The sequence below is a fragment of the Gekko japonicus genome, unplaced genomic scaffold, assembly GCF_001447785.1.
Source record: "Gekko japonicus isolate JY-2015 unplaced genomic scaffold, Gekko_japonicus_V1.1 scaffold3188, whole genome shotgun sequence".
NCBI lineage: Eukaryota > Metazoa > Chordata > Lepidosauria > Squamata > Gekkonidae > Gekko > Gekko japonicus.
Genome location: NW_015172108.1, coordinates 144,776 through 171,171, shown reverse-complemented (window position 1 = coordinate 171,171; position 26,396 = coordinate 144,776). Strand labels below are relative to the sequence as shown.

Here is a 26,396-nt window from a genome sequence, read left to right as displayed (position 1 = left end):
GCTGGAGTTATTTGTATGTAAATAAGGGCACAGCCCGGGCGTCTTTTTCTCCTCTCTCCCCCTCCCCTGTAATTTGATACCAACCCTGGTAGGATAAAGCATGCAGGCGCTGGGGACGGGAAGAATTTGGCCAGGGAAAGTGAAGCGCGCTGCCGGGAGGGTCTTGCTGGAATTTCGTCTTTAGTGTCATTAACTTTCTTCTTAGCCTGGGCCAAGTGAGAAAGAAGCTTATCAGTGTGGGAAGAGGGCAGGGACTGGCTGCCAAATGGTTGGGGGCCCCCCAGGTGTGTGTGGGGCGAACAGACCCCCCCCTCCAAGCTTATCTTTCCACCTATCTTCAGGTAGAAGAATGGGAGTTCTTCTAGGCCTCCTTCAGAACCCAAATCAGAAAAGCCTCCTCTGCTCAAAGACAAAAAAAGAGAAGCCAACGGCTAGCCAAGGTGATAAACACACAATCTCCTTCCCCGAGCTGCTGGCTGGTCTCCTCGGCTCCAAGACAAAAAAGAGAAGCTAACAGCTAGCCAAGGTAATAAACACACAATCCCCCTTCCCCGAGCTGCTGGCTGGTGGGGAGACTGGCAGTTGGTGTGACTGGTTCTGGTTCTGTTAACCATTAACCTCAGCAAACATTCTCATTCCATGAGGCAATAAGAGAGAGAGAACATCAGTCTCTCAGTCAGATGGAACCTCCACCAGGGAAGAAAAGTCTCCTGTAGAGGGGGTTTTTTAGTTGAGTTGTAGGGGTTTTTAGGTGTTGGAGGGGGGGGGAGATTTATTCCCCCCTCCGCCCGAAATGCACAGACTATTGCCAGTGCTCCCTCTAAGTTGTGGAGTCTTGTGAGCAAAAATGCTACTCTGAGAGCTACTGGCACACAAAGTGTGTTTGAAACTTGTAATTGAGGTGTTTTAAATTTCTTTTGGTGTGTTTGCTTTTAATTTTTTTTTAAATTGTATTAGGGTGCAGTGTTCCCTCTAAACTGAGTTAGCGTGAGCAAGCTCACAGCTTTTTAGCCTCTGGCTCACACAAAAATGTGTGAACCGGAGGCTAAAAAACTGTGAGCTGGCTCACACTCACTCAGCTTAGAGGGAACACGGGCTACTGGCATGTGTTGAATCCAGTGCTGAACACTGGGGCTTGTTAGCCCATTGTACCCATGTGGTTAGCTTTAGCGGACAGCCCTGTTATTCCGCAGGAGAGCCCTTAGATCGGAGTCTAGCCGCACCATAGAGATCGAGAGCTCCGGGGTGTTGGGTTCCGATGCTCAACGCTCCCTTCGTCAGACGCAGCGGAGTAGAAATGGAAACTGGAGTCCTTTTTTATCCTAGTCAGAAGGAGGGAGGGATGTTTTAAAGAATGCTTGTGAAGGGTGCAGCGGTACAGTGCGTATGATAATTAGCCTGAGGGGAAATGCTTGGGGCATAAAATCAGCGTCTGTAGTGAGATAAAAATCCTTAGAGCTCTAATCAAGCTGATTGCAATACAGAGCATACCTCTGCATCCTTTGCAGTGTTCTTTCTAACACCCCTCCCAGACTGGGAATAAAAGGACTCAGATCTCTATTTCTACTCCACTGCGTCTGACGAAGAAGGGAGCTCTGACTCTCCAAATTATTTCTACTCCACTGCGTCCGACGAAGAAGGGAGCTCTGACTCTCCAAAGCGTACAACCTGAAACTCTTGTTGGGCTCTAAGGTGCTAGTGGACCCAAATCTAACTATGCCCATTTGGGACAGTTTAGGATTTGTGATGTCCTTGGGTGGGGGTTTGGAGCTGCGGTGGCTCAAGTGGTTAAGACGCTGAACTGCAGGCTGTGGAAGGTCAGTAGTTCAGCAGTTCGAGACCCGGGTGCCGCATGACGGAGTGAGCTCCCGTCTCTAGTTCCAGCTCCTGCCAACCTAGCAGTTCGAAAGCGAGAAATTTCAAGTAGATAAATAGGGACCGCTTCGGTGGGAAGGTAACAGTGTTCCGTGCGCCTATCACGGCCGGCCACATGACCACGGAAACGTCCTCGGACAGCACTGGCTCTTCGGCTTTGAAACGGAGATGAGCACCGCAACCCTAGAGTCGGACTCGACTGGCTTTCGAGCAAGGGAACCTTTACCTGGTTGGGGGTGGGGGGCGGTGCACCTAGGATTGGTCTTTTGAGAGCTGCCTAAAGGAAACCCAGTGACATTGATCGTACTGAATATAAATCTGCCCATGCTTTTCTTGGGCAGCCATGGTTGGGGAGGGGGGGACTTTCCTCCGAGCACTTTTGTTGTGTATGCTGCAGGATCAGCTGGTGACACTCAGGAGCAATGTTCCCTCTACGCTGAGTCAGTGTGAGCTAGCTCATAGTTTTTTAGCCTCCAGCTCACACATTTTTGTCTAAGAGCTCAGGAAGGATGGCTCCAGAGCAAACTAATTCACGCAGCGGCCAAATTGCTCACTCACAACTTTAATGCCAGTGGCTCGCAAAGTAGATTTTTTGCTCACAGACTCTGTAGTTTAGAGGGAGCATTGCTCAGGAGAGCAAGTTTCCTTTTTTGATACTGCCCCTCTCCTTCTCCAAAAATGGGCCATCAGACCCCCCCCACACACATATTTTCAGGAAGCAACTAAAAATTGTCGTATCAGATGGAACATTTTAGGTGCTTATATGTGGGGTTATGGAACGGTCTCTTCCTGTATGGGTTTTCATATGATTATGGCTTCCCCTCCAAATGTTGCTCTTGTGTTTTTATTGTAATGTTGCTGTGACGTCCTCCTTATTGGGGAGAACTAGTTTCACTTTAAAAGTTCTCTGTATTTTTCTTTACTGGGTATATTCTGCTGCCACCAGGAAATTTTAAGGATTTCCAAACCTTTATGCTTTTACTGTTGCTCTTTGTCGTTTGGTAGACCGAGTTCAAGGCTTACGAGGAACTATGTGGTCCTGGGAAGTATTTCATTCAGAGCTGGTATAAACTTGAATAAAAGAGGATTTATTGAAATAAATACTAAATAAGAGGGTGATACAATGTAACTAGTAATGTGTAAATGTTTTACAATTGCTTTGGTATCACACTCAATCTTATCCCTCACTGACAGGGATCTTCTCATGTAACTTTGTAACACTTGTTTATCTCCATGCCATATCTGTTCACTGTTTCACTACAGTTTATTATGACACTCAGACTTTCCTTTAACTTTTCTTCACTTTAACTTTACTTTTCCTATAAACTCAGCTTTCACCTCTCTTTCTCTGTCTCACTGAACCATCTCAGCTGTCAGCTTCTAACTACTTCAGCACAGAACTCTTGCTAACTGAACATCAACTGTCAACATCTAACTGAAACTCTTGACTGACTCACATACTCATCCAACCAGATTCACTTCCAAAGCCCCTCCCCCTCTCTGTCAACCACCAATCATACCACACTTGCCTCTCTCAACCACTCTAGTCTATCTACCACAGCCATGCAACCAAACTTTTAAAGAGACACACACACACACAGAAACAAGGAATCGTTACAGTTGCCCACCTTTATGTATTTTGTTTCCCCCCTTTTTATTACACATCACTTCAAGTACACGCATAGAAAGGCAGAAGTGATTTTTATTTTAAAAAATCAGCTATATTAGTTAATTCTCTATCCATCCCCACCTCTTTTCTCTCTCCCTCATCTTCTTCCCTGAGAAGGTCCCTCACTGCTCCACACTGGAACAGAACGGAAAGTGAACAAGATGTGGCTCTCCAAATCACTGGTGTATGGGCACAGCAAGAATTAACATTCTAATCCCTTTCCTCTCATAACAGAACTGTAGGAGCTAATGAAAATGGAACCGTATTCTCCTCTTAACTACCGCATAAGCCATCAAAACTACGACAGGAGAGTAGAGCACAGGTGAAAAAAGGAAAGGGGTTCAGCTAGGGTGCTAGCCTCCAGGTCGGACCTGTGGATCCCCCAGAATTACAGCTCATCTCCAGACGACAGAGATCAGTTCCTCTAGAGAAAATGGATACATTGGAGGGTGGGCTCTCTCATGGCATTGTTTCCCACTGAGGTCCCTGTCCTCCCCAGAGACGACCCCCATATCTCCAGGAGCTCCTCAACCTGGAGCTGGCAACCCTACCTCAACCCCCTGCTAGTGGCGGGGGGGACACACACCTGGCAACCCTAGATTAAGCTAGGGCTGCCAAATCCCCCAGGGGGGGCAGGGGTTTGCCGGCCCAAAGGGCCCCCAACCCACCGGTCTGGATCTGGCCAGCGGGGGGAACCCCACCTCCAAAGTGCCCAGATTGGGCTGACGTGCCCGGGGCGATAACGTCGCCGGGAAGGGACGTCATCACGCTGGGCACGTCACCGGGCAATGCTCTAGCAATCCGCCTGAAAGCTCTATGATACCATAGAGTTTTCAGGCGGATTGCTAGAGTGTCGTCTGGCGACATGCCCAGTGTGATGATGTCACTTCCGGGCGATGTCATCACGGCACGCGCGTACCGACTCTCCCCCGCTGCACCAGGTAAGACATTTGGCAACTCTAGATTCAGCTCTAGCACACCCCTCCCTTTTTTTCTAAGAGCTACTTCTATGAAGCAGCAAAAGTAATGTCTGTCTGTATGCTTTCAGGTCCTGTGCAAAGGGGAGGAGAAATGATGAGGGAAGATGTGCTGAACCCCTATGGAGGGGGATGTGTTTTCTATAGAGAGGGGAACAGAGATTGCCTCTTCCTGTGGAAACTGTACATCCCTCCTACCTCCCTTTGCATAAGAACCCGGCAGTGGGGAGAAGCAGCACAGCTTATATTTCCTCCAAGAACACTATGAGGGCCACTTCACAAGACTCCGCAATTAGCAAGTGCAGGTATTTATATGCTTGTGCATGCTTGTGGTGTTTCCTGCTGTAAGGAGCATTTATGTGTGCACACCTCACTTGCCTGTTTTACTGTGGGCACGCACAACAGTTTCCACATGCTGCAGCGATTCCCGACCACCTGTGATTCCCTGCAACATATCCACACAATCAAAAAAGGATGGGGGGGGGGGAGAATCACGTTTCTTAACATGTTACTCTTGCAGTGCCATCCTAAGCAGGGCCAGAACCTCCCAAGCGGAACTTTTCCTTTCTTCGGAAATGTTAAAGGGCACCACAGGCCTGCCCCATATCGCAGCTGGCAATAATTTTGATTGTAAATTTTAATATATGCACGGAAAGTGTTTGCCTTGTAAAAACAGAAGATGAGCAGCATGAATAAAGACGTCCCATGGCAACCTCTTACCAGCGTTCTGATTTCAGAATTGTGAAATGCTTGCTGTCAACACTAGAACTTCATTAAGAACCCTTTAGGGTTCTGGTTCTAAAGAATGCTGGAAGCGCCCCCCCCCCCCCGGGTCTTGGTACTTTCAATAGCACCTGTGAAACTGATGCCAGAACCCACAACAGATTGTGAATATGAAATACAGGGCAAGGGGGAAACCAGTCTTTTGAATGAAATACTGGATGAAGTGACTGCTCGGTGAACCTCGTTTTTAAGGCCCCCCACCCCTGCGCTGCCACCCACATGCTCAGTTTTGCAGCCAAGTAACTAAATACGGAGTTTACTTACCTGAGGCCAATGAATGAAAACAACCTCCTATTTACTGTACATTTGGCTGACAAAGGGTAGTTCTCCATTTAGAAAGGCACAAGGAAACAACAACGTCTCTCGCTTGGAAGAACTGTGCAAAATAAAAATCTCTCTCCAAATTTACGTTCTAGTAAGAGGCTCTCACATGGGGTTAAAGCTTCCTTATTCGTGCAGATTTTGAAACTGAATCAACCAACTTTCCCCTGGTGACAAAGAGGGGGGGGGTTTGCTTTGGCTACCCAAAACTTTGCTAAGTGCTGTTGCAAGAAAGGCCCATTAAAGCCCAGGCTTATTTAAAACAAAGAGGTTCCTTTGTTAACAGGGGCTGGATTTGCATACAAAAAGGAAGGGTGACTGGCAAGAACGGAAAACAGGTAAAGGAGCCATTCTCTTTCATCAGTTATGTGGAAGGGATCTCCTGTTTTCTGAAAGGCAAAGAGGGCTCACCTCCAGGGGTGCTTACAGTTTAGTCATTAATCAATACGAACCTGATGGAAGGGCTAACGGTTTGTGAAAAGGGGTGCTGTGGTTTCTGGGATTACGGCTGACCCCCAGGCGACAGAGATCAGTTCCCCTGAAGAAAATAGCTGCTTTGGAAGGTGGACTGTGTTCGCATTATACCCTGTTGAGGCCCCTCCCACGGCCATCCCCAGACTCCACCTCCAAATCTCCAGGTATTTCCCAATCCAGAGCTGGCAACCCTATGAGGAGCGCAAAATTATGCAAACTCTCGTGCAGGGGTGTCAAACATAAGGCCCGGGGGCCGGATCCAGCCCGTCCAGGGCTCTTATGTGGCCCGCGAGCAACTAGTGCACGGGAGGGAGTGCCGGGGGGAGGGGGTGGAGCCATTCCATTGTGGCTTCTGCATGGCAGAACAACTTTGTCTGCAGCAGTCAAGCATCATGGGAGCACTTGCCCAGCACTGCACTGCTGCCTCTCCGGTCCACCTATGTGGGTTTTCCTCTGCACCCCTCGCCCACCCTAGGGGGCCTTGCAGTGAGGACACACCAACTCGGAGCTTACCAGCTGCTGTCCTTTATACAGTTTCTATCTCCAGTACCTGGCATTAAGTTTTATGGCACACATGTCCTGGCTGGAGAAAGAGACATTTATCTCAGATCCGGCCCTCATAACCAGGGCTATTTTTGGGCAGGAATGGGCTTTTGTTTCTGCATTTTACTATGAACCAACAGGCGGTGGGAAGGGCCGTCCAGTGACAGCTGACTCATGGCGACCCTGTAGGGTTTCCAAGGCAAGAGGCGAACAGAGGTGGTTTTTCCATTGCCTGCCTCTGCAGAGTGACTCTAGAATTCCTTGGTGGTCTTCCATCCAAATACTAAGCGTAACATTATGTACAGCTTTAACTCCTCACTGTCTAAGGGAGTTTTCCCTAAAGAGCTTCAGAAAGCAGTAGTAAAGCCTTTACTGAAAAAGTCATTATTGGCTCTCAAAGTGTTGGGTAATTATAGGCCAGTATATAGGAGCTGCGGTGGCTCAGCTGGTTAAGACGCTGAACTGCAGGCTGTGGAAGGTCAGTAGTTCAGCAGTTCGAGACCCGGGTGCCGCGTGACGGAGTGCGCTCCCGTCTCTAGTTCCAGCTCCTGCCAACCTAGCAGTTCGAAAGCAAGAAATTGCAAGTAGATAAATAGGTACCACTTCGGTGGGAAGGTAACAGCGTTCTGTGCGCCTCGACATCTAGTCATGCCAGCCACATGACAACAGAAATGTTTTTGGACAGCGCTGGCTATTTGGCTTGGAAACGGAGATGAGCACCACATCCCTAGAGTTGGATTCGACTGGCTTTCGAGCAAGGGAAACCTTTACCTTTACCTATACCTGCCGCAAAAAGAACAAGACAACGGCCGAAGATTTGCCGCAAGAAAAAGGGTGCCTGGTAGGGTAGTCACCACCCCTATATGTCTGTGGCCCTAGGTTAGATTCTGTAAAAATGTGATTAGCACCTTCTGTAAGCCGCGCAGAGACCCCCAGGGGTTAGGGCAGGATAGTAAATCGAATAAATAAATAAATAAACTTGTTAGGGGCCACAGTGGCTCAGAGGTTAAGATGCTGAGGCAGTTCCCGTCTTTGGCCACAGCTCCCGTCTTTGGCCACAGCTCCTGCCAACCTAGCAGTTCGAAAGCAAGAGATTGCAAGTAGATAAATAGGTACCACTTCGGTGGGAAGGTAATAGCATTCTGTGCACCTCAGTGTTTAGTCATGCTGGCCAAATGATCACAGAAACATCTTTGGACAGTGCTGGCTCTTTGGCTTGGAAACAGAGATGAGCACCGACCCCTAGAGTCAGATTGGACGAGCTTTCAAGCAAGGGAAACCTTTACCTTTACACAACTTGTTGTTTTGGGATAAGATTATTTGAACTGGCAGTGCCTGAACAGTTAACATAAATAGCTGGACGACACATCTTCCTTTGACCCATTTCAGTCTGGGTTCAGTCTTGGATTCGGGACAGAGATGGCTTTAGTGGGTCTAGTAGACAATCTCCATTCACATCTGGATAAGGTCAAATGCCTCCCTACTCATTAGTGATATCAACCTCCGCGTGGAGCCTGGAGAAAATGGCTGCTCTGGAGGGTATGACATTATATCCCACATATCCAATCCATCCTCTCCCCAAATCTCCAGGAATTTTCCAACTTGAAGCCGGCTTCCCTACTACTGGTCCTAGTGGTGGATGTTCCAGAATTAGTTCAGAATGCTCACAGCACAATCCAGAATAGAATGAGTTTTCTAAAAACAGATTTAGTATCTTGAGTGAGTCGCCTATCACTTGCCCTCTCTTCTATACTGAAATCTATCCCTAACCTGATCGAGCCCTATAGAGGGCTCTTGTAAAGGTGAATGAAGCAAGGAGTATGAAATAAGCTAGGCAGGAACAATTCTATTTGTACAGCAATTATTGTTACCCTCCTGACCCAGCCTCAGTACAACAGATTAATCTGAACAAAATGCCTGGATCCTTTAGGGTTTAGGTCATACGAAGATAAAACCTTTGAAGTACACACCTCAATAGTCTGCAGGAGCAAATACCCAACATAATTGTTCAAAGCTGTAATAGTTGCTATGGCAGTCTGAATACATGAGCATCAAAATTAAACCAACTATAAACTAATATGAAAATATTTTCTACTCCATCTTTCTTAACTAATGGAAGGTTCAAGTTAGATTTTACGGGGTATGTTTCCTTTGGACACTGTCCCTTTGAAATAATCTTCTTTACACAGATAGAGTTTGAGCAATCATTACAGGGCTGCAGAAACAACGCATAGGCAAACAGTGCTAGTCTCTAAGACACATCTGTCTGGTTCTTCAAAGTCCCCAAACTCTTCATTTGTCAGATTTAAAAACTGGATTTTTATAACCTGTCTACAAACCGGAGAAACCAATTTCAGTTCCCCCTGGTCTGTGTGATTCAAGATGCGTGCCAAGATGGCTGCAGATAAAGGCAGCCAAACTGTCAGCTAAGCAAACACTTCTGGTCAACCATCAGTTAACAGGCTAAAAGAAAAGGCAGGGCTATTTTTGGGCAGGAACGCACAGTTCCAGCCGGCTCCCAAGTTGGCCACGCCCAGCAGGAACTCATTAGCATAATAGGCCACACCCAACAGCAGAAACTCATTAGGATTAGCTACATTACGGGTGTGTGGCCTAACATGCTAATGAGTTCCTGCTGGGCTTTTTCTACAAAAAGAGCCCTGAGAAAAGGATATAGAGAAGGTCATCTCTGTATAGAAATACATGGCTATAACAGCCTAGTGCATCAATTCCTACTTTCCAAGGAATTACAGAGGAGTAATTTTAAAGAAGGACATCAGGACTCCAATGGCATATATAGTCCTCCATACTTTATAGTGTTTTTTTAACCAATGAAAGCTTTTTTGTTTTAGATCATGTATAGGGCTGCCAAGTCTCGTTGAATCGCGGCGGGGGATCATCATTCTTTACAGGAGCTCTGCCACGGGGCACGGCAACAGGCGTTGCACCGCCATCGCCAGGATGTGACGCTACGCGTCGCTCTGGCAATGGGGCTGTTTGGAGTCCCGTTGCCAGAGCGACACGTAGCGTCACATCCTGGCGACGGCGGTGCAACGCCTGTTGCCGTCCCCTGCGGCAGAGCTCCTGTAAAGAATGACGATCCCCCGCCGCGATTCAATGAGACTTGGCAGCCCTAGTCATGTATCACCAATAATTTCAATAAGTAATTCCAGAACCTGCTATCCAACTGAGAGTACAGACTGGAGACTAAAATCGTAGCCCTGTAATCGTTCCACATGTGTTCCCTGTTGATAAGCGCCTATCAGTTTTCTTTTCTTCAACAATACTTGTATATCCCACTACAGATATCAGCTTGAATACAATTATAATACATAAACATTTTATTTTATTAAAAGAAGCAGCAATAACATCAGAGAATGCCCCAAGAAGGTTAATGGCGTTTGATTAACATAGTTAAGAAAGGTCTGGAAAAATATCAGATGGTTATCCTCAGTAATTGCAGTACTTATGAAAACTTACAGTGTGCATCGAAGCACAACCATTGCTAAAAGAATTAACAAGGAACGTTAGTGAAAGAAAAGCCTGCTGCATATACACGGCCATGTACTACCGATGATTTTTACTGAAAATTCATCAGCCATCTCAGGGTAGCATTTCTTTGGTTCCCTCTCCAATGAACTAAGAACAGATATTTGTACTTCTTGGTACTGTTCATTGGAAGAGCAGATAGCTAAGATCCCAGGTTCAAACCTTTAAATTTCCAGTTAGAATCTCAGGAAGACCTATGCCTGAGGCATTGCAGAGCTGCTGTCCTTCAAAGAAGACAATATTTAGCTAGAGGGTTCCACAGTCTTACCTGGTATAAGAGAGCTCCTTATAAAATCTATTTTCACCTATGATAACTGCAGTTGTTTCTGAGATCTCGGCACTTCAAGGGTCGTTGCCATGGGAACAGACCCTGAAAAGGCTTCTATTCTTTTTAAAATTAGCCCTCCCTGCTTTGGTGTAGTGGTTAAGAGCGTGGACTCTAATCTGGCAGAACCAGGTTTGATTCCCCACTCCTTCACATGCAGCTGCTGGTGTGACCTTGGGCTGTTCTCTCAAGGGCAGTTCTCAAGAGAGCTCTCTCAACCCCACCTACCTCACAGGGTGACTGTTGTGGGGAGGGGAAGGGAAAGGGCTCTCTGTAGGCTGTCCTTTCAAGGACAACTCTGACAGAACTATGGCTTGCCCAAGGTCATCCAGCAGCTGCAAGTGGAGGAGTGAGGAATCAAACCCGGTTCTCCCAGATTACAGTCTGCGCACTTAACCACTACACCAAACAAAAGTGTTGCCAGGCACCATGGTACCCACGGGTACCACGGTGGAGACCCTTGCATTAATGTAAGTACCCATGTTGTTGCAGAAGAGCATCTTTGAACTGAACTCCTATTATCTTGGGGGGGGGGGAAGGAAAATTATTGTGGCAGTCTTTCACAGGCATAGCGAGGATGCCCTTCTGTAACGCAAACTAAGCTGTCACCCCAACCACACTGAGCAACACAGTACGATCTCAGTGAGTTTAACCAGGGGAACATACAAAGTAACAGCCCACTGATGGAAACAATCAACATGGCAGTGTACGTGCAGCGTTGATTTATCATGTTAGGACAGAAATTGGAAATGTCAAAGGGCAGAGGCCACTGCAATACAAATGAAATTCCAGAAATACCTTCTTCACCATCTGACATATATTCACCATCACTGAGCATTTCGGGGGCATTCGCTTTACGAACTGCACAATTTAAGCGGACAAGACGTTAAGTCAGTTAAAAAAAAATAGCATGACAAGTACGTTTACCGTTAAGTTATGCTATGACAAACAATGAAAACTAAGCAGAAGCACCGTTACATCATACCTTCGTCATCAGACATATCCAAAACTTCGTTCATCGTTTCTGGGACATTCATTTTGTGTTTTTCCGTGACGGTCTGTGAAAGACGACAAAACATCCTTTCAGCCTGAAACTACCAATAGCATTTTGTAGGAAAAAACAAAATGTTAATAACGAGCAGTGTTTACATAGCACTTTCCCTTACATACAGTGACATACATAAACATTGTTCTAGTAATTCCTTACAAGAAAGATAGGACCATACTATTTCCTTGATATTCCAGCAAACGGTCAGTTACATGAGACACTGGGAATTCTGGGAACAGAACTTTCCACATTTTTTAAATGTGTTTTTTAAAATCAGGCATCGTGTGTGTGTGGGTCTGAAATTCCAGTTAGGATGGCAGCACCAGAAAAGGTTACATCCTTCTCTGTATTATTTTTCCAATCAAAAACAGTGCCAGAGAACTGTTACTTGCCCTGTTGGGGCAAACTTACAGATACTGATGCAGGGATCTGTGTGTTCATCCCACCAAGGCACAAATAGCAACTCCCAGAGGCTGTTTCAGGGTAGGCTAATGGCACTGGGGGGAGAACATTTAAACTCCCTTGTTGCAGGCAGGGGACCAGGGAAGCTCTCTGTAGGCTGCCACCACTCTGGTACGGGTCTCCTCAAGAGGGACCAGAGCACCCAGCCGACCCCTTAGGTCCACTTTTTCTCTTTCCCAGTAGGTTGTACTTTTTATGTGACCAAATGAGGCGTGAGGACCCAGGCAGAATAACAAACAATTTTATTTAAGAGGTCTAGTAACAACTGGTTTTCAAATAATAGGTAGAATAATGAGAACAGTAAAGGTAGGCAGGCAAACAAAAGAGCCCTAACACATCTATGTGGACTGTTCCTAGCTGTCTCTAGCTGATTGGCTTCAAACTGACCCACCACTTCTTGATGAGGGATCACTCTGTCTTAGGCTTGCCAAGTCCCACCGGGGGGCGGGGAAACCCCCGCCCCAGAGGCTCCCGCCAGATCGGGCCCTCACCTTTTCTCAAGCAACATTGCTTAAAAGCCTGCAATTGCTTGCTGTCTGTCACAGTGTCTATCTAAACTGTCCCTAGATGTTTCTTGATTATTGGCTTCAAGCTGACTCACTCCTTATGGATGAGGGATCCCTCTGTCTGCAGCAGCCTCTCCTCAGCTCTGCTCCCTAGGAGTGGGCAAGGCCTTTTATCTTTTCTTCCCAGGCACCACCTCTTACTCCTCTACTGATGCGAGTTTTCCCTCCAGATTTCCTGTTAACCAATCACAGGGTCAAAAGCTGGCCTGGGAAATGTAGACCCAGTATTCACCCTAATCCAAGCTTTCCCCGGGGCCACTAGGCCTCACTATGCAGGCTCAGAACATCCTTCCACCCCTTCACGGTCCTGTTGGAACGGGGTCTCAGTGCGCCTGATTTTTAAAGAGGGGGGGGGATCCGATCTATTCAAGGACCTGCCAGTGTCCTGTGCTGTTTAGCCCTGAGTTCATAGCTAAAGCAATGTTTGGACTGGGAATATCAGACTTACAAACAAAACAAATTTATTCACAGCAAAAAGCCAGTAAAGCAAAAAGCCAGAAGTAGTCACACTAAATTTGTCAAAATCTCTTCGCAAACTCACTTTTGGTGCCTAGAGTTGCCAAGTCTTACCTGCTACTGGAGCGGGGGGCTCCCGGCTTGTTCCTGGAGCGCATGCGCGCACAGCGCACGCAGGCCACAACATCGTCACCCAGAAGTGACGCGACCATGCCGGGCACGCTGGGGGCAGGGCCATGACCATCCGAGGGAAATTTCTCCCTTGGATGACCGTGGCCCCGCCCCTAGCATGCCCAGCGTGGTCGCGTCACTTCCGGGTGACGTGCACGTCGCGTACTTTGGGGGTGGGGTTCCCCCCGGGGCGCAATCTGCCGGCGGTGGGGAACGGGCCTCTGGGGCAGGGGTCTCCCCGCCCCCCGGGGGGACTTGGCAAGCCTATTGGTGCCCCCTTTAATATCACTTCAAATTTAAAAAAACCCTGGAATATCAAACTTGCAGTTTATTATTTTAACTTTAAAAAGCACAGGAACAACTACAGATAAAGATGGAGGATGAGGTAATTAAAGAATGCATGATAAAATGGGCCCAAAATTTTGGCCATAATATGGATCTTGACTGTTGGTTGCAAATATGGAAAACAAATGTAAGAATAACAAAATCGGTCTCTTTTAAAGAGAATTTATATAAAATGTTCTATAGGTGGTATACAACACCAGAGAAATTAGCCAAAATGTATCCCGGAATGCCTGACAAATGCTGGGAATGTAAGATACGGGTGGGAAGCTTCTTTCATATTTAGTGGAAGTGTAAAGTTGTGATGCTATATTGGAGAAGGGTTCATGAAATATTGCAAAACTCTATGGTATCATAACAGGATACCAATGCGATATATATTTTTTAATGAATATCAGCCTGTCTCCTCGGTAGCTCCCCCCCCCCCCCCCCCCCCCCCGGTTGCCAAAAGATTATTGAAGATTCATGTCTCGGGACTGATCCAAAAAATACTCAACAGCAAACAACAACTTATCTATCCCTGGGTGGTCTGGATGATTTTAAGCTCCCAGATTTGTTCCCGCATTAGCAAACTAAACAGTTCCACAGTTATGGCAAGCAGATAAGTACGCACATTTGGTTCATCCTGCAATCAGTGTTCGCTTCCTTTGGTTTACACCAGTTTGCTTATCTATTGGAAGTGAGTTTCAGCTCCGAGAGTTGCAGGCGGCAGCAGTTTTACAACTGATCCCTTCTCGCTGATCTGCAAGCTTTGGTGCCTTTTGCACTTCACAGCAGCAGTGTGGGGTTTGCTTTTCCATGGGTTCATCCCAAATACTTGCTCGATTGCTTAAAGGCCTGGCATCACAAGCATGCCGGCCAAATGTATGGATTTTCCCCCATGCAGGGGTCACTGAACCCAGGTCAGGTGCAATGATCTGGTCAGAAAGACCTATGCCATACGACGGCCAGGTCTGACTTCTAGAGCAGCACTGTTGTAGCGGGATGAAACCATGGAAATCTCCCCTCCCCTCTATCATACTGCTTAGGGTTACCGATCTCCAGGGGATTTTTTGTAGAAAAAGCCCAGCAGGAACTCATTAGCATAATAGGCCACACCCAACAGCAGAAACTCATTAGCATATTAGGCCACACCTCTGACAGCACAACTCATTGGCATGTTAGGCCACACCTCCATGTTACCAGAAGTGTGCTCATCCAGCCACACCCACCTTTTGCTTCTTATTCTGTTTACCTTGTTTGTTGTCAAAACCCAGGGCCTTTTTTTGTAGTAGGAACTCCTTTGCATGTTAGGCCACACACCCCTAAAGTAGCCAATCCTAATGAGTTTCTGCTGTTGGGTGTGGCCTATTATGCTAATGAGTTCCTGTTGGGCGTGGCAAACTTGGGAGCCAGCTGGAACTCCGTTCCTGTGCGTTCCTGCCCAAAAATAGCCCTGCCGATCTCTAGCTGGAGACTGGAGTTCTCCCAAGAACTACAACCGATCTCCAGGCTACAGAGATCAGTTCCCTTGGAAGAAACTGATGTTTCAGAGGATGGACTCTGTGGCATCACATCCCTGCTGAGCAGCCTCCCCAATCTCTGCTTTCCCCAGGCACTGGCCCCCAAATCACCAGCAATTTCCCAAGCTGGAGCAAGCAACCCCAGGGGTAATTTCCTGCAGGAGAGCACAGGAGCGGAGCTCCGGCAGTAAAGAGCCCAGGGGGCGGGCACATGCAACAAGCCCCACCCCCTGCTCCCAGCAGCCCTCAGTCGGAGCAAGAAGCAGCCAGGTAAGTTGCAGAGCTCCCCCCGGCCCAAAACAGTCCAGTGGCACCTTTAAGACCAAGTCTTATTCAGGTAGAAGCTCTCCCTCCTCTGCAAGGACAGATCTGCACGTTCCCCCCAATAGCTAGCAATCTAGAACAGTCCAGTGGAGCCTGAGTGGTGGGTGTTGCCTTCTGACACACTTCTGGTGATGTCAGAGGGTGTGTGGCATATGCAAATAAGTTATGCTAACAAGTTATGCTAATGAGCTCCTGCACCTCTTTTTCTACGAAATGACCCCTGAGCAACCCTAATACTGCCATAACACCTAAGCGATACTCCTGTTGCGACCTGAAAAGGAATGAGAAGTGTTACATACTAGGCCATGCACTTCAAACCTGGAGTCCTCTTATGGCTCTCCTTAGAGCATTCTGCATTGCAGCCTGCCCCTCTCCAAACTCCTGTATGTGGTGCCTGAACACTCTTAGCATAGCAATAATGCTCTTAGGTACTGAGGAAACACTGCTACCGCCAATGACCTGCCTCTTTGTTTGGGGAAATTTGGAGCAGGAGAGGCCAGAGGGGTACAAGGGACCGCACACTAGTTGTACACCAAGGTCCGACGTAGTAGGAAGACTCCAGATTTGAAGAGTAAATTAAATAGGTTTTATTGAAGCATTTCCCGAATTACAAGCACACTAAGCCTTCAGAAAGAGCAAGCAATACAGGACTAAGAAAGCAGAAGTGATTGATAGTGAATAGAGGGTTCCGTGACGAGGTAATACCTGTCCAGATGTGCAGAATCCAAGGAGAAGGGATGGTGGCCCAAACACAGGTTTGGGGGTGGACTGCCAGTTGGCATCAGGGCAGAGGCACACCCTCTGAGGCCACGTGCGTGGACGGATATAGACGTTAGAGAACAATACTGACCAATGGGAGGTCTTGAGGGGCTTGCCCCAGGTGAAGACAAAAGTTAACCTGGACCAATCGGGTGTCCCAGGGGGTGTGGTTGTCAGAAGGGGCATGGGCTAGGTGTGACCAATGAGGTCCCAGAGGGGCAGAGTCTGGATTAACAATAGCTATGATAGGATTACTGGAGATGGCTGAATGAGTTTGAGGCTCACTAATGGTTCTGGCCAAGGCAGATTGAATAGGTTCCCAAGTATAGACAAAAGGTGGGAGATGAGTCCCTGATTAGCATCAGGAAGGATCACTAAACATTTGAATGTATGATGGGTTTATCTCGGAATCCTGAGGGAAGGAGCAGGAAAGACAGTTGTGAAGACAAGGGATTCTCACATAGACATAGGTGCACACAGAAAGGGCTGGGTGAAGTTCTGGAGACAGAAGGGCTATTTGCCAGGTGGTCTTTGAATAGCCTTTAGAAGACTGGAGGTTTGCTCTGAGGGCTGTCTTTATGCCACCTGAAAATGGAAAGCCTTTTCCAGAGCTATGGCTTGCTCTGTGTTTCAGAACCAGGAGTGCCTTTCTTGGCCTGAGTCTGTGGGTCTCTGGTTCAGGTTAGAAAGTGGGTCTCAGGTTAGAAAGCCCCTGCTGTTGGGGATACCCTAGAGTAAGGCAGCACCTCTGGGCTACAGCATGAAGAGGAAAGGTAGGGTTTTGTGGGAATCCTATGAGGTGCCCCCCTGAAGCCTCCATTATGCATGCAGAATGAATATTCGAGTCCACAGATGATAAAATCAGTTCCATTCATAGTCCAAGGCCTGATGATGGAAACAGCTGTGATGGCTATCATAGGGTCACCACCAATGTTCCCTCTAAGCTGTGGAGTCTTGTGAGCAAAAATTCTACTTTGTGAGCTACTGGCACTAAAATTGTGAGCAAGCGACTTGGCTGCTGCATAACTTAGTTGGCTCTGGAGCCATCCTTCCTGAGCTAAGACAAAAATGTGTGAGCTGGAGGCTAAAAAACTGTGAGCTAGGTCACACTAACTCAGCTTAGAGGGAACACTGGACTCACCACAGAAAATAGCAATACCACTTCATATTCAGCCACTTCTCCAATAATGTTATGAAAGTTAAGATATCATCAAAGCATGCATTTCTTGCCCTGACCGGGATAACCCAGGCAAACCTGATCTCAGAAGCTAAGTAGGGGTGACTTTGGCAAGTACTTGGAAGGGCAACATCCAAGGAATACCAGATGCGGGATGCAGAGGCAGGCTAAATCATGCCACCTCTCTGAAAAATATCCAGGCCCCCAGGCCCCACGCAAAATAGAAACAAAAACAAAAAGGCATGCATTTCTAGGCCTCCACACCACAGCAGTGGCTGGTTCTGGAATGGGGGGCAGGGAGTATGCACCAGGTGGGGTGAGGTCTGAGGTAGAGAAGTAGCAGGTGGAGAAAGAATTCAGCTGTCACTCTCAATATTTTTGCTTTGTAATCCTGTAATGATGTAGCTTTGTATCTTAAAATGAAAAATTAAAATTTCTCTAGGCCATGCCTGGAGAAGGTTGACCTAGATACTGTGACCTTGGTAACATCGAGGTTAGATTATAGTAATGCGGTCTATGTGGGGCTGTCCTTGAGGGTCATTGCTGTGGGAGCCTGCTCTTTCTGAGGTTAGGTTGGCACGAACCCAAAGGAAGACTGCCTATGGACTGTGGCATTCCCTCCCCAGAACGGACCTGGCCATCATGACGAGTGATTAAAATGTGCAATTTGCTCCCAGGTGATGTAGTGACGGCCATAGGCATACGTGACTCTAAATGGAGATTAAACAGCTGTCATACTGTCCCCTTGCATCCCTTATATTTGTATATACAGCTTTGTGACCTGTATAAATAAAGGCTTGCTTATATATTAGCATCAAAAACAGAAATCATGTCAGATGTTGTGTGGATGTTTGCCTAGGTCAGAAGTGGGCAGCTTCCTTGGCAACAGAGTCCACTGGAAAGTTCTCTTTCTGTTTCAAGCTTACTTTGGTAGTCGTGAGTTCTAGAATCTTTATTTTGAGGGGGGGGATGAAAAGAGAAGTTTTCAGGGTGGTAGAAAAATCTGTGTGAAACGGTTGTGAGGACAAGTCGACTAGGCCTGTTCTAAACTGAACAAAACTGTATATTCCAATAGCATCCAGTTAAAAACATCTTTGTTAGAGGAAAAGCTGGTCTTATATATACCAACGAGATACAGCCATACTTACAATTGTGGTCATTGTCTCTTCCGTCACAACCTTCAGGGTGTCGACCACTGAGATGTAGCCCAGTCGTTTGGCTGAGCCAAGACAAAAATGTGTGAGCTGGAGGTTAAAAAACTGTGAGCCAGCTCACCCTAAATCAGCTTAGAGGGAACACTGGTCTTATATATACTACCGAGATACAGCCTTACTTACAATTGTGGTCATTGTCTCTTCTGTCACGACCTTCAGGGTGTCAACCACTGAGATGTAGCCCAGTCGTTTGGCGATGGCAAGGGCAGTGTTCCCATTCTAAACAACAGGAAATGTCATCAAAACAGATCGCTACGAACAAGATCTAGGGCTCAACAGTCCGCTAGTGGGAGAGAGCTAATACGGTTTGCTTACATTCCAGAAAACGTGTCTCGGTGAAAGCTCAAAAACCGCTGTGAGCTGCAAACCCTGCAGCAGGGAGCTAATGTTTTGTATAACACTTGCAGCTTGCCCCCAAGGCAGGAAGTCCGCCTCACAGCTTCTCAGGACAATCAATGCTTAATTTGTAACTATCATGTACAAACAAGCTGCACAGCCAATCCCCAAATTAGGAATAATCTGTATGCAACTCTTAACATGATCCAGAACAGAAAGGGATGAGAGAAACGTAATTTTTCAAGAAGTACAAGTCCAAAGGCCATACACACGTTAATAATTTGTATCAGCTTTATACCACTTGAAATGTAATCTATGTTTACTGCTACTATTGTACTGCCATCCCCATATAAATTGGTTTTAGTAATTATGCTGTGTTTTATGAGGGTATTTATATTGATGTTTTTATCTGTTATTTACTTGTTGCAATTTTGTGTAAGCCACCCTGAGCCTGCTCTGGCAGGGATGGCGGGGTACAAATCAAACTAACTAACTAACTAACCAAAATAAATAAAATGTTCCCTCTGAGCTGTGGAGTCTTGTGAGCAAAAATTCTACTTTGTGAGCTCCTGGCATTAAAGTTGTGAGCGAGCGATTTGGCTGCTGCATAAATTAGTTTGCTCTGGAGCCATCCCTTCCTGAACTGAGACAAAAATGCGTGAGCCGGAGGCTAAAAAACTGTGAGCTAGCTCACACTAACTCAGCTTAGAGGGAACACACCCAAGAATCCTAGAAACTGCAAGTTGGTGGGAAAATTCCCCATGCCCCCTCACAGAACTACAGTTCCCAGGGTTCTCTGGGAAAGGGGGAGGGGAAACGATACCTATGCAAATGAGTGTGTGGGTATACTTTGATTTCTACCAGACAACGTTCCTCCACCGAAGGAGTATAATGAACGTAGCTACTTCACTTTTTTTGTGGCACTTGTGTTTTCCGTGGATATACAACAGCATTCTCTGCAGCAAACTAAATGCGTCCCTAAAGATGCAATTCCTGCCAACCCAGCAGTTCGAAAGCAAGAGATTGCAAGTAGATAAATAGGTACCACTTTGGTGGGAAGGTAAAAGCGTTCCGTGCGCCTTGGTGTTTAGTCATGCCGGCCACATGACCACGGAAACGTCTTCGGACAGTGCTGGCTCTTCGGCTTTGAAACGGAGATGAGCACCGCAACCCTAGAGTCAGACTCGACTGGCTTTCGAGAAAGGAAACCTTTACCTTTAAAGATGCTATGTGCACTGAAAATCAAGGACCCATCAGGGCTTCCTGGTCATGGCTTCCAGTGTTTGAAATGCCCGCCTGCCCACAGAATACACAGTGTAACATGAGCACAGCAGCGGGAAACTCGTTTGCCACATCAAGATTAAAGCAGCGCTAAGCAAAGGGAAAACAGAGGAAAGTACTATGCTGCGTGGGCCTGAAAGAGACAGCGGATTTTAAATACCGAGAAGCCTTACAGTCTATGCATATGTTGATCCAGAGCAGCAGCAGAGCACTGCTAAAAACTGTTATCCCTGGATACAAAAAGAACTGGGAACAGCTTTGCTAAACAGGGCATGGTAGAGAAATGCCGGGGTACACGAGCCCTAATCTTTCAGGGCTCTGTTTTCATTTAGACATCGCTGCCTGCAAAGATGCTTGGCCATTATGGTCCTGCGGCGCAACAGTGTACTGATGTGTGTCTGTGTATATACTCCCACCATTTTCCCACCAGCCTTCTACAAAAGCAACATAATCAGTCCAAGTGGAACAGCACGCCCACGCGACCCAAAACCACGGCCAAGAATAATATCCCTGTTGCATCTCACTTACCACAGTGAGCTCATTGGGTGACGCGCCATTCTGGAGCAAGACGTTGATTATATGGGTATGTCCCTGTTGTGCTGCTTGATGAAGGGGGGTGTAGCCATTCTAAATGGGAGGGAGGGGGAAAGGAAGAAGGAATTGTAAATGGGATATCCCCCCCCCACCTTTCAAAGCCAAGACCACTTGGGATGGGGGGGGAGGTAAGTAGAAGAAACAAGTGGAGTCTCACCTTTGTTTTGGCATTAACTTTTGCAAACTGCTGCAGAAGGAAATTGACTATTTTGATGTTTCCATAGTGGCAGCCAACATGTAATGGAGTGTATCCCATCTGGAAGTAAACACACACAAAAACAAGGGAGGAAAGAAAGAGGGAGGAAGGAAGGAAGGAAGGAAGGAAAATTAACACCCTTTTCAAGTGGTAATTTGATACATTTACTGCAAAAAGCAACAGCCCAATCCAGTTGTAGTTGTGCTTAGGAAAAGGTATCTGCCCATTTATTTATTTATTCATTTATACCCTGCCTTTCTGCCCAGTAGAAGCTGCGGTGGCACAAGTGGTTAAGACGCTGAACTGCAGATTGTGGAAGGTCAGTAGTTCAGCAGTTTGAGACCCGAGTGCTGCATGACGGACTCCCATCTCTAGTTCCAGCTCCTGCCAACCTAGCAGTTCGAAAGCAAGAAATTGCAAGTAGATAAATAGGTACCACTTCGGTGGGAAGGTAACATCGTTCCGTGCGCCTTGGTGTTTAGTCATGCCGGCCACATGACCACGGAAACGTCTTCGGACAGCGCTGGCTCTTCGGCTTTGAAACGGAGATGAGCACTGCAACCCTAGAGTCAGACTCGACTGGCTTTCGAGCAAGGGAACCCTTACCTTTACCTTTCTCCCCAGTGTAGGCCAAAAGCGGTTTACGTTGTTCTCCTCTTCTCCTTAACAACAAACTGCTTGAAGTATGTTCAACTGAGAGGGTGTGCCTGGCCCCAGATCCCTCAGCAAGCTTCCATGGCAGAGTGGGGATTCGAACCCGGGTCTCCTAGATTCCCCTCCAACCACTAGGCAAGGCTGATTCTGCATGACAAGCCGCAGCATCCATCAACCAGATGGACAGCGGTGGGAACTGGGATGCCCGTGCCACTGAAAGCAAGGGACTGAAGGCGGATGGGCACCCATACTCTGACAAGCATCCCAGGGCACGGTTGAACGTGTGTTCACTTTATGGCCAGACTTCCTGATCTAATCAGTGATATACGCATGGGAGCCTGGTTATATACATGGATCTATTTATGGGCACAAGCACAGTATAAAAGAGCTAACGTTTTGCTATTCGGACATATTTATTAAGAACATAAGAGAAGTCAGGGTTGGATCAGGCCAATGGCCCATCCAGTCCAACACTCTGTGTCACACAGTGGCTATTGACCTTATAACCTTAGTCTGTTATTTCGGACTTTGCATATCCTAAACGTCGTCATGTTACATGTTAATTTCCCTGTCTATATGTTTGAACCTTACACACCACTCCAATGTATTTGACAAAGCGTGCCTTGCACACGAAAGCTCATACCTTGAATGAACCTTTGTTGGTCTTAAAGGTGCCCCACTGGACTCTGATTTTGTACTACAGTTTCAGATCCACACGGCTGCCCACCTGGATCTATCTTTGATGGAGTTAAGCTTTTAATCCATTCTTCCTTCCTTCCTGCCAAACTTGACTTTCACTATTAAACTGGGAGGCCTATGAAATGAAGCTCAGAAGCTTTCTTAGTTTCCATCCGTTATCAAAAGTTTTATTTTTTAAAAAAACCTGGTTTCACCTTCACGTGCCACCAAGCGTGCAGAGGGACACTTACATTCCGGTTGCTTCCCTATTAAAATACTGGAGTCAGCGCATAACTGAGTGGAACTAGGAAGATAAACGATCACTCGGGAAAGCAGCAAGAGCCAAACATCTTACTAAATACACTTTTGAGTATCAATTATAATTAGACTCCTAGACAGGGCTATTTTTGGGCAGGAACGCACAGGAACGGAGTTCCGGCTGGGTCCCAGGTTGGCCACGCCCAGCAGGAACTCATTAGCATAATAGGCCACACCCAACAGCAGAAACTCATTAGGATTGGCTACATTCGGGGTGTGTGGCCTAACATGCAAAGGAGTTCCTGCTCCAAAAAAAAGCCCTGGGTTTTGAGAACAAACAAGGTAAACAGAATAAGAAGCAAAAGGTGGGTGTGGCTGGATAACCACACTTCTGATAACATGGGTGTGCGTCCTAATGTGCTAATGAGCTGTGCTGGCAGGAGTGTGGCCTAATATGCTAATGAGTTTCTGGTTTTGGGGGTGGCCTATTATGCTAATGAGTTCCTGCTGGGTTTCTTCTACAAAAAGAGCCCTGCGAGACTGTTAGGACAATGACTTACATGTTAGCGTTTTTCTACAGCACAGATATTTCTCTTTGACAGACAACATTTTTAACTCGACTCCAGAATGGGATGAAGCCTCTTTCAAGGATGGGTGCCATTGCCAAAGCATCTCTGCTGCGTGCCCTCACAGTTCTCCTCTCGCTAAAGGAAGGGAGACGTTGTGGGAGAAGGACGGCACTTCCACATCACGTATGCACATGGCCTCCATCACAAAGGGCCCTTTCGTGTAGGTCAGTGGTGGCGAACCTATGGCACGGGTGCCAGAGGTGGCACTCAGAGCCCTCTCTGTGGGCACGTGTCCCATCGCCCCAGCCAGGCCCAGACCATCATTAAAGTGTCGAATTCTCTGCCAAATAATTTTAAGTAAGCGAAAGCGTTTGGGATTGCTTTCCTTACTTTGTTTGGATCATCTTAAATTAATGTATGAGTTGTTTTTTCTAAAGTAAAACCTCAGTATTCAGGTTAGATTGCTGTGTTGGCACTTTGCGATAAATAAGTGGGTTTTGGGTCGCAGTTTGGGCACTCGGTCTCTAAAAGGTTCGCCATCACTGGTGTAGGTTGTCTGGGGACTCTCACCAGACAGACCTGCCTAATTAGCTGGAATAAAAAGACCACTTCTTTCCGGACAGGACCATCAGGCACACAGGAGCCTAGTCTACGACGAGCTTGATTAACCAGAAATGAAAACGATGGACAAGGCTGTCAAGGCTGTGCCCATTTAATCACCCGTAGGTTGTGCTGAATCCAATGAAAACTGCATTTTCACATGCCGGTCTATGTAAATAAGCCCCAAGAATGGGTTTTTAAAAAAATTAAAAGTAGACTTCTCAGGCTACAATTTTGCAGGAAGAACAGTTATATGCATGGGGAGGTCAACTCATCCCAAATCTCCTCACCCCTATCTGCTTTCCCTCCTGGGTGATTCCAGATGCAGGTTCATAAAGGGGCTGGTGTGAACCAGACAGCATTGCCCCCCCCCCAGCAGTATAAAAGAATGTTCTCCAGCTTAAGTGACTCTTACTCCAATGGGAAAGACTGAAGTTGGAAGAAGTCTCCTTAGACTGGATGAAAGTCTCCAACTTTGCTCAGCAGAGTGGTACTACAGCGACAAGACCCACCCCAGTGTCATGCACAAGACCATCTAGTGCAGGGGTGTCAAACATGCAGCCCGGGGGCCGGATCAGGCCCTCAGAGGGCTTCCATCAGGCCTGTAGTGGAACTGGCCATCCTGCTTCCAGTTCTGCTTCTGGTTTGCCAGACTCTCTTAATCATTCGGCTATTTCATGTTTTAACCTGGGTCCTAGACTCAGAACTCTGAGCATGAGATTTCTGTGGTGAATGTCAATAAATCAAAAGTAGGTTTGCAGCTTACACAGCTAATATTTTAAGGGTATTTTTATTTTAAGCAAAAAAAAATCTTTTGTGTTTGTGTCCTTTATAAAGCTTATATCTCCGCTACCTGGCATTACATTTTATGACACACACGGCCAGGCCTAACGAGGTCCCATTTATGTCAAATCCGGCCCTCATAACAAATCAGTTTGACACCCCTGATCTAGTGAGCCCCAGTCCTGAGTCAAGAGCAGGACCCAGATAGTCCTGCTCCAGATCTGATCCACTCTTCGCCTCAGTACACTAGCTCTGCTATGCAGTATCTGCAGTTAGGCTGCGTGTTCATAAAGCAGAGGGAGATGACAGGGGCGGACGCCTGACTTTAGATTTGGTGGAGGGGGGGAAATCTGTCTCACATCCTCAGAACGAGTCAGAGGGGAGAAATAGAAATCAAATAGAGGAGCTAGATCTGAGTCTTGGGGCACCTTAGAGAAGAATAAGATTTTCAGGGCGTTGTAACTTAAGATCAGGCCGCTCTTTCTTTAATCAGTGATTTCAGTTTATTAGAACAGAACACATAACAGCACAGAACACACACAACAACCCCAACTTATATACAGTTTGGAACTGGCTAAACCACACCCCTAGAACAGTACGGTCCAATCATCAGTGAGTGCTTAGGACCAACAGGGTTTGTTCCCACCGAAAGTCATAGTCTTCCCTGATTGGTCCATTGCACAAGGGCAGCCAATCAGGCTGCTGATTTCAGTATAGTGAGAGTCTATGGAGCTTGTGACTAAAGCTCAGGCTCATTCTACAATTCAGGCTATCCATATAACACAATATATAACACAGGGTATAAGTTTTCGGGAGCCAAGATCTCAGAAACGTATACCCCGAAAATCTTAAGGTGCCCCTGGACTCGAATCCAGCTCTTCCACTGTAGACCAACATGTCTGCCCTCTTAAACTATCCTGCAAACCATAGATGTTAAGATTTTTAAGGTATTAATCTTCCCTCGGGCACCATTGTGAAATCCCACCACTTATTCCCCCGCTGTTAATGGCCCTGCCTTTTAAACCCAAAGTTATAAAGATATAAAGAAGTATGCGTGGTATGTACGTATATATTATATATGCATATATATTTTTTCTCCTATGGAAGTCCAGTAAAAGAGAAGAGCCCCAAGCCTCAAACAACCCCTGTGCACACATTTAGAGCTATACTATCCCTGCCTTCTGAAAACTTCTCAGGGTCTCCCAAACTCGGTCTGAAGCCGTCCTTCCCAAACTGAGGGCAACAAAGAGCAGATGAAGTAAACCGAGACCCCTGTAAGCCCTTAAATAACGATCCACAATGGAGGCTGCTTGCCGCATCTCAGAATGATCCACTGCTCTGATCTGGCCTAATTCCAGACAGTCTCTCACTGGGGGGTGGATAAGTCTGCCCAGGACTTTTTTTGTAGAAAAAGCCCACCAGGAACTCATTAGCATAATAGGCCACACCCAACAGCAGAAACTCATTAGCATATTAGGCCACACCCCCATGCCTTCCCTTGGCTTGCCTGGGTGCCCTGTGGTTGCGGGGAGCCCGTGCAAGCCGGCCCTTGGACAGGCTGGGGAAGGCACGGGGAGGCATTTAAATGCCTCCCTGATCCTTCCAGCCCCCCCGCCTCGGAGTTGCGGGGGGGCGCTCTCTCCAGGCCTTCCCTCTGTAGCCACGCTTGCAGAGGTTTTGGCTGTAGTGGGTGTGGCCAACTTTGAAGCCAGACGAAACTCCGTTCCTGTGCGTCCCTGCCCAAAAATAGCCCTGAGTCCAGTGTTCCCTTTAAGCTGAGTTAGTGTGATCTAGCTCACAGTTTTTTAGCCTCTGGCTCACACATTTTTGTCTTAGCTCAGGAAGGATGGCTCCAGAGCAAACTAATTTATGCAGCAGCCAAATTGCTCGCTCAAAACTTTAATGCCAGT

The 26,396-nt window shown here is 47.0% G+C and overlaps 1 protein-coding gene across 1 annotated transcript in view; it reads right to left on the bottom strand.

Moving 5' to 3' along the window:
- LOC107118597 (ankyrin-3) overlaps positions 1–26,396 on the bottom strand; it is a gene marked incomplete at its 3' end in the record, with an annotated part of 148,019 nt that overhangs the window by 5,057 nt on the left and 116,566 nt on the right. Inside the window, exons 18-22 of the mRNA XM_015420959.1 lie at positions 20,906–21,004; positions 20,683–20,781; positions 18,661–18,756; positions 11,502–11,574; positions 11,315–11,377 (exon numbers count right to left, since the gene is read on the bottom strand). Of these exons, the coding sequence (XP_015276445.1) occupies positions 11,315–11,377; positions 11,502–11,574; positions 18,661–18,756; positions 20,683–20,781; positions 20,906–21,004 (430 nt within the window). The remainder of the gene's footprint in view (positions 1–11,314; positions 11,378–11,501; positions 11,575–18,660; positions 18,757–20,682; positions 20,782–20,905; positions 21,005–26,396) is intronic.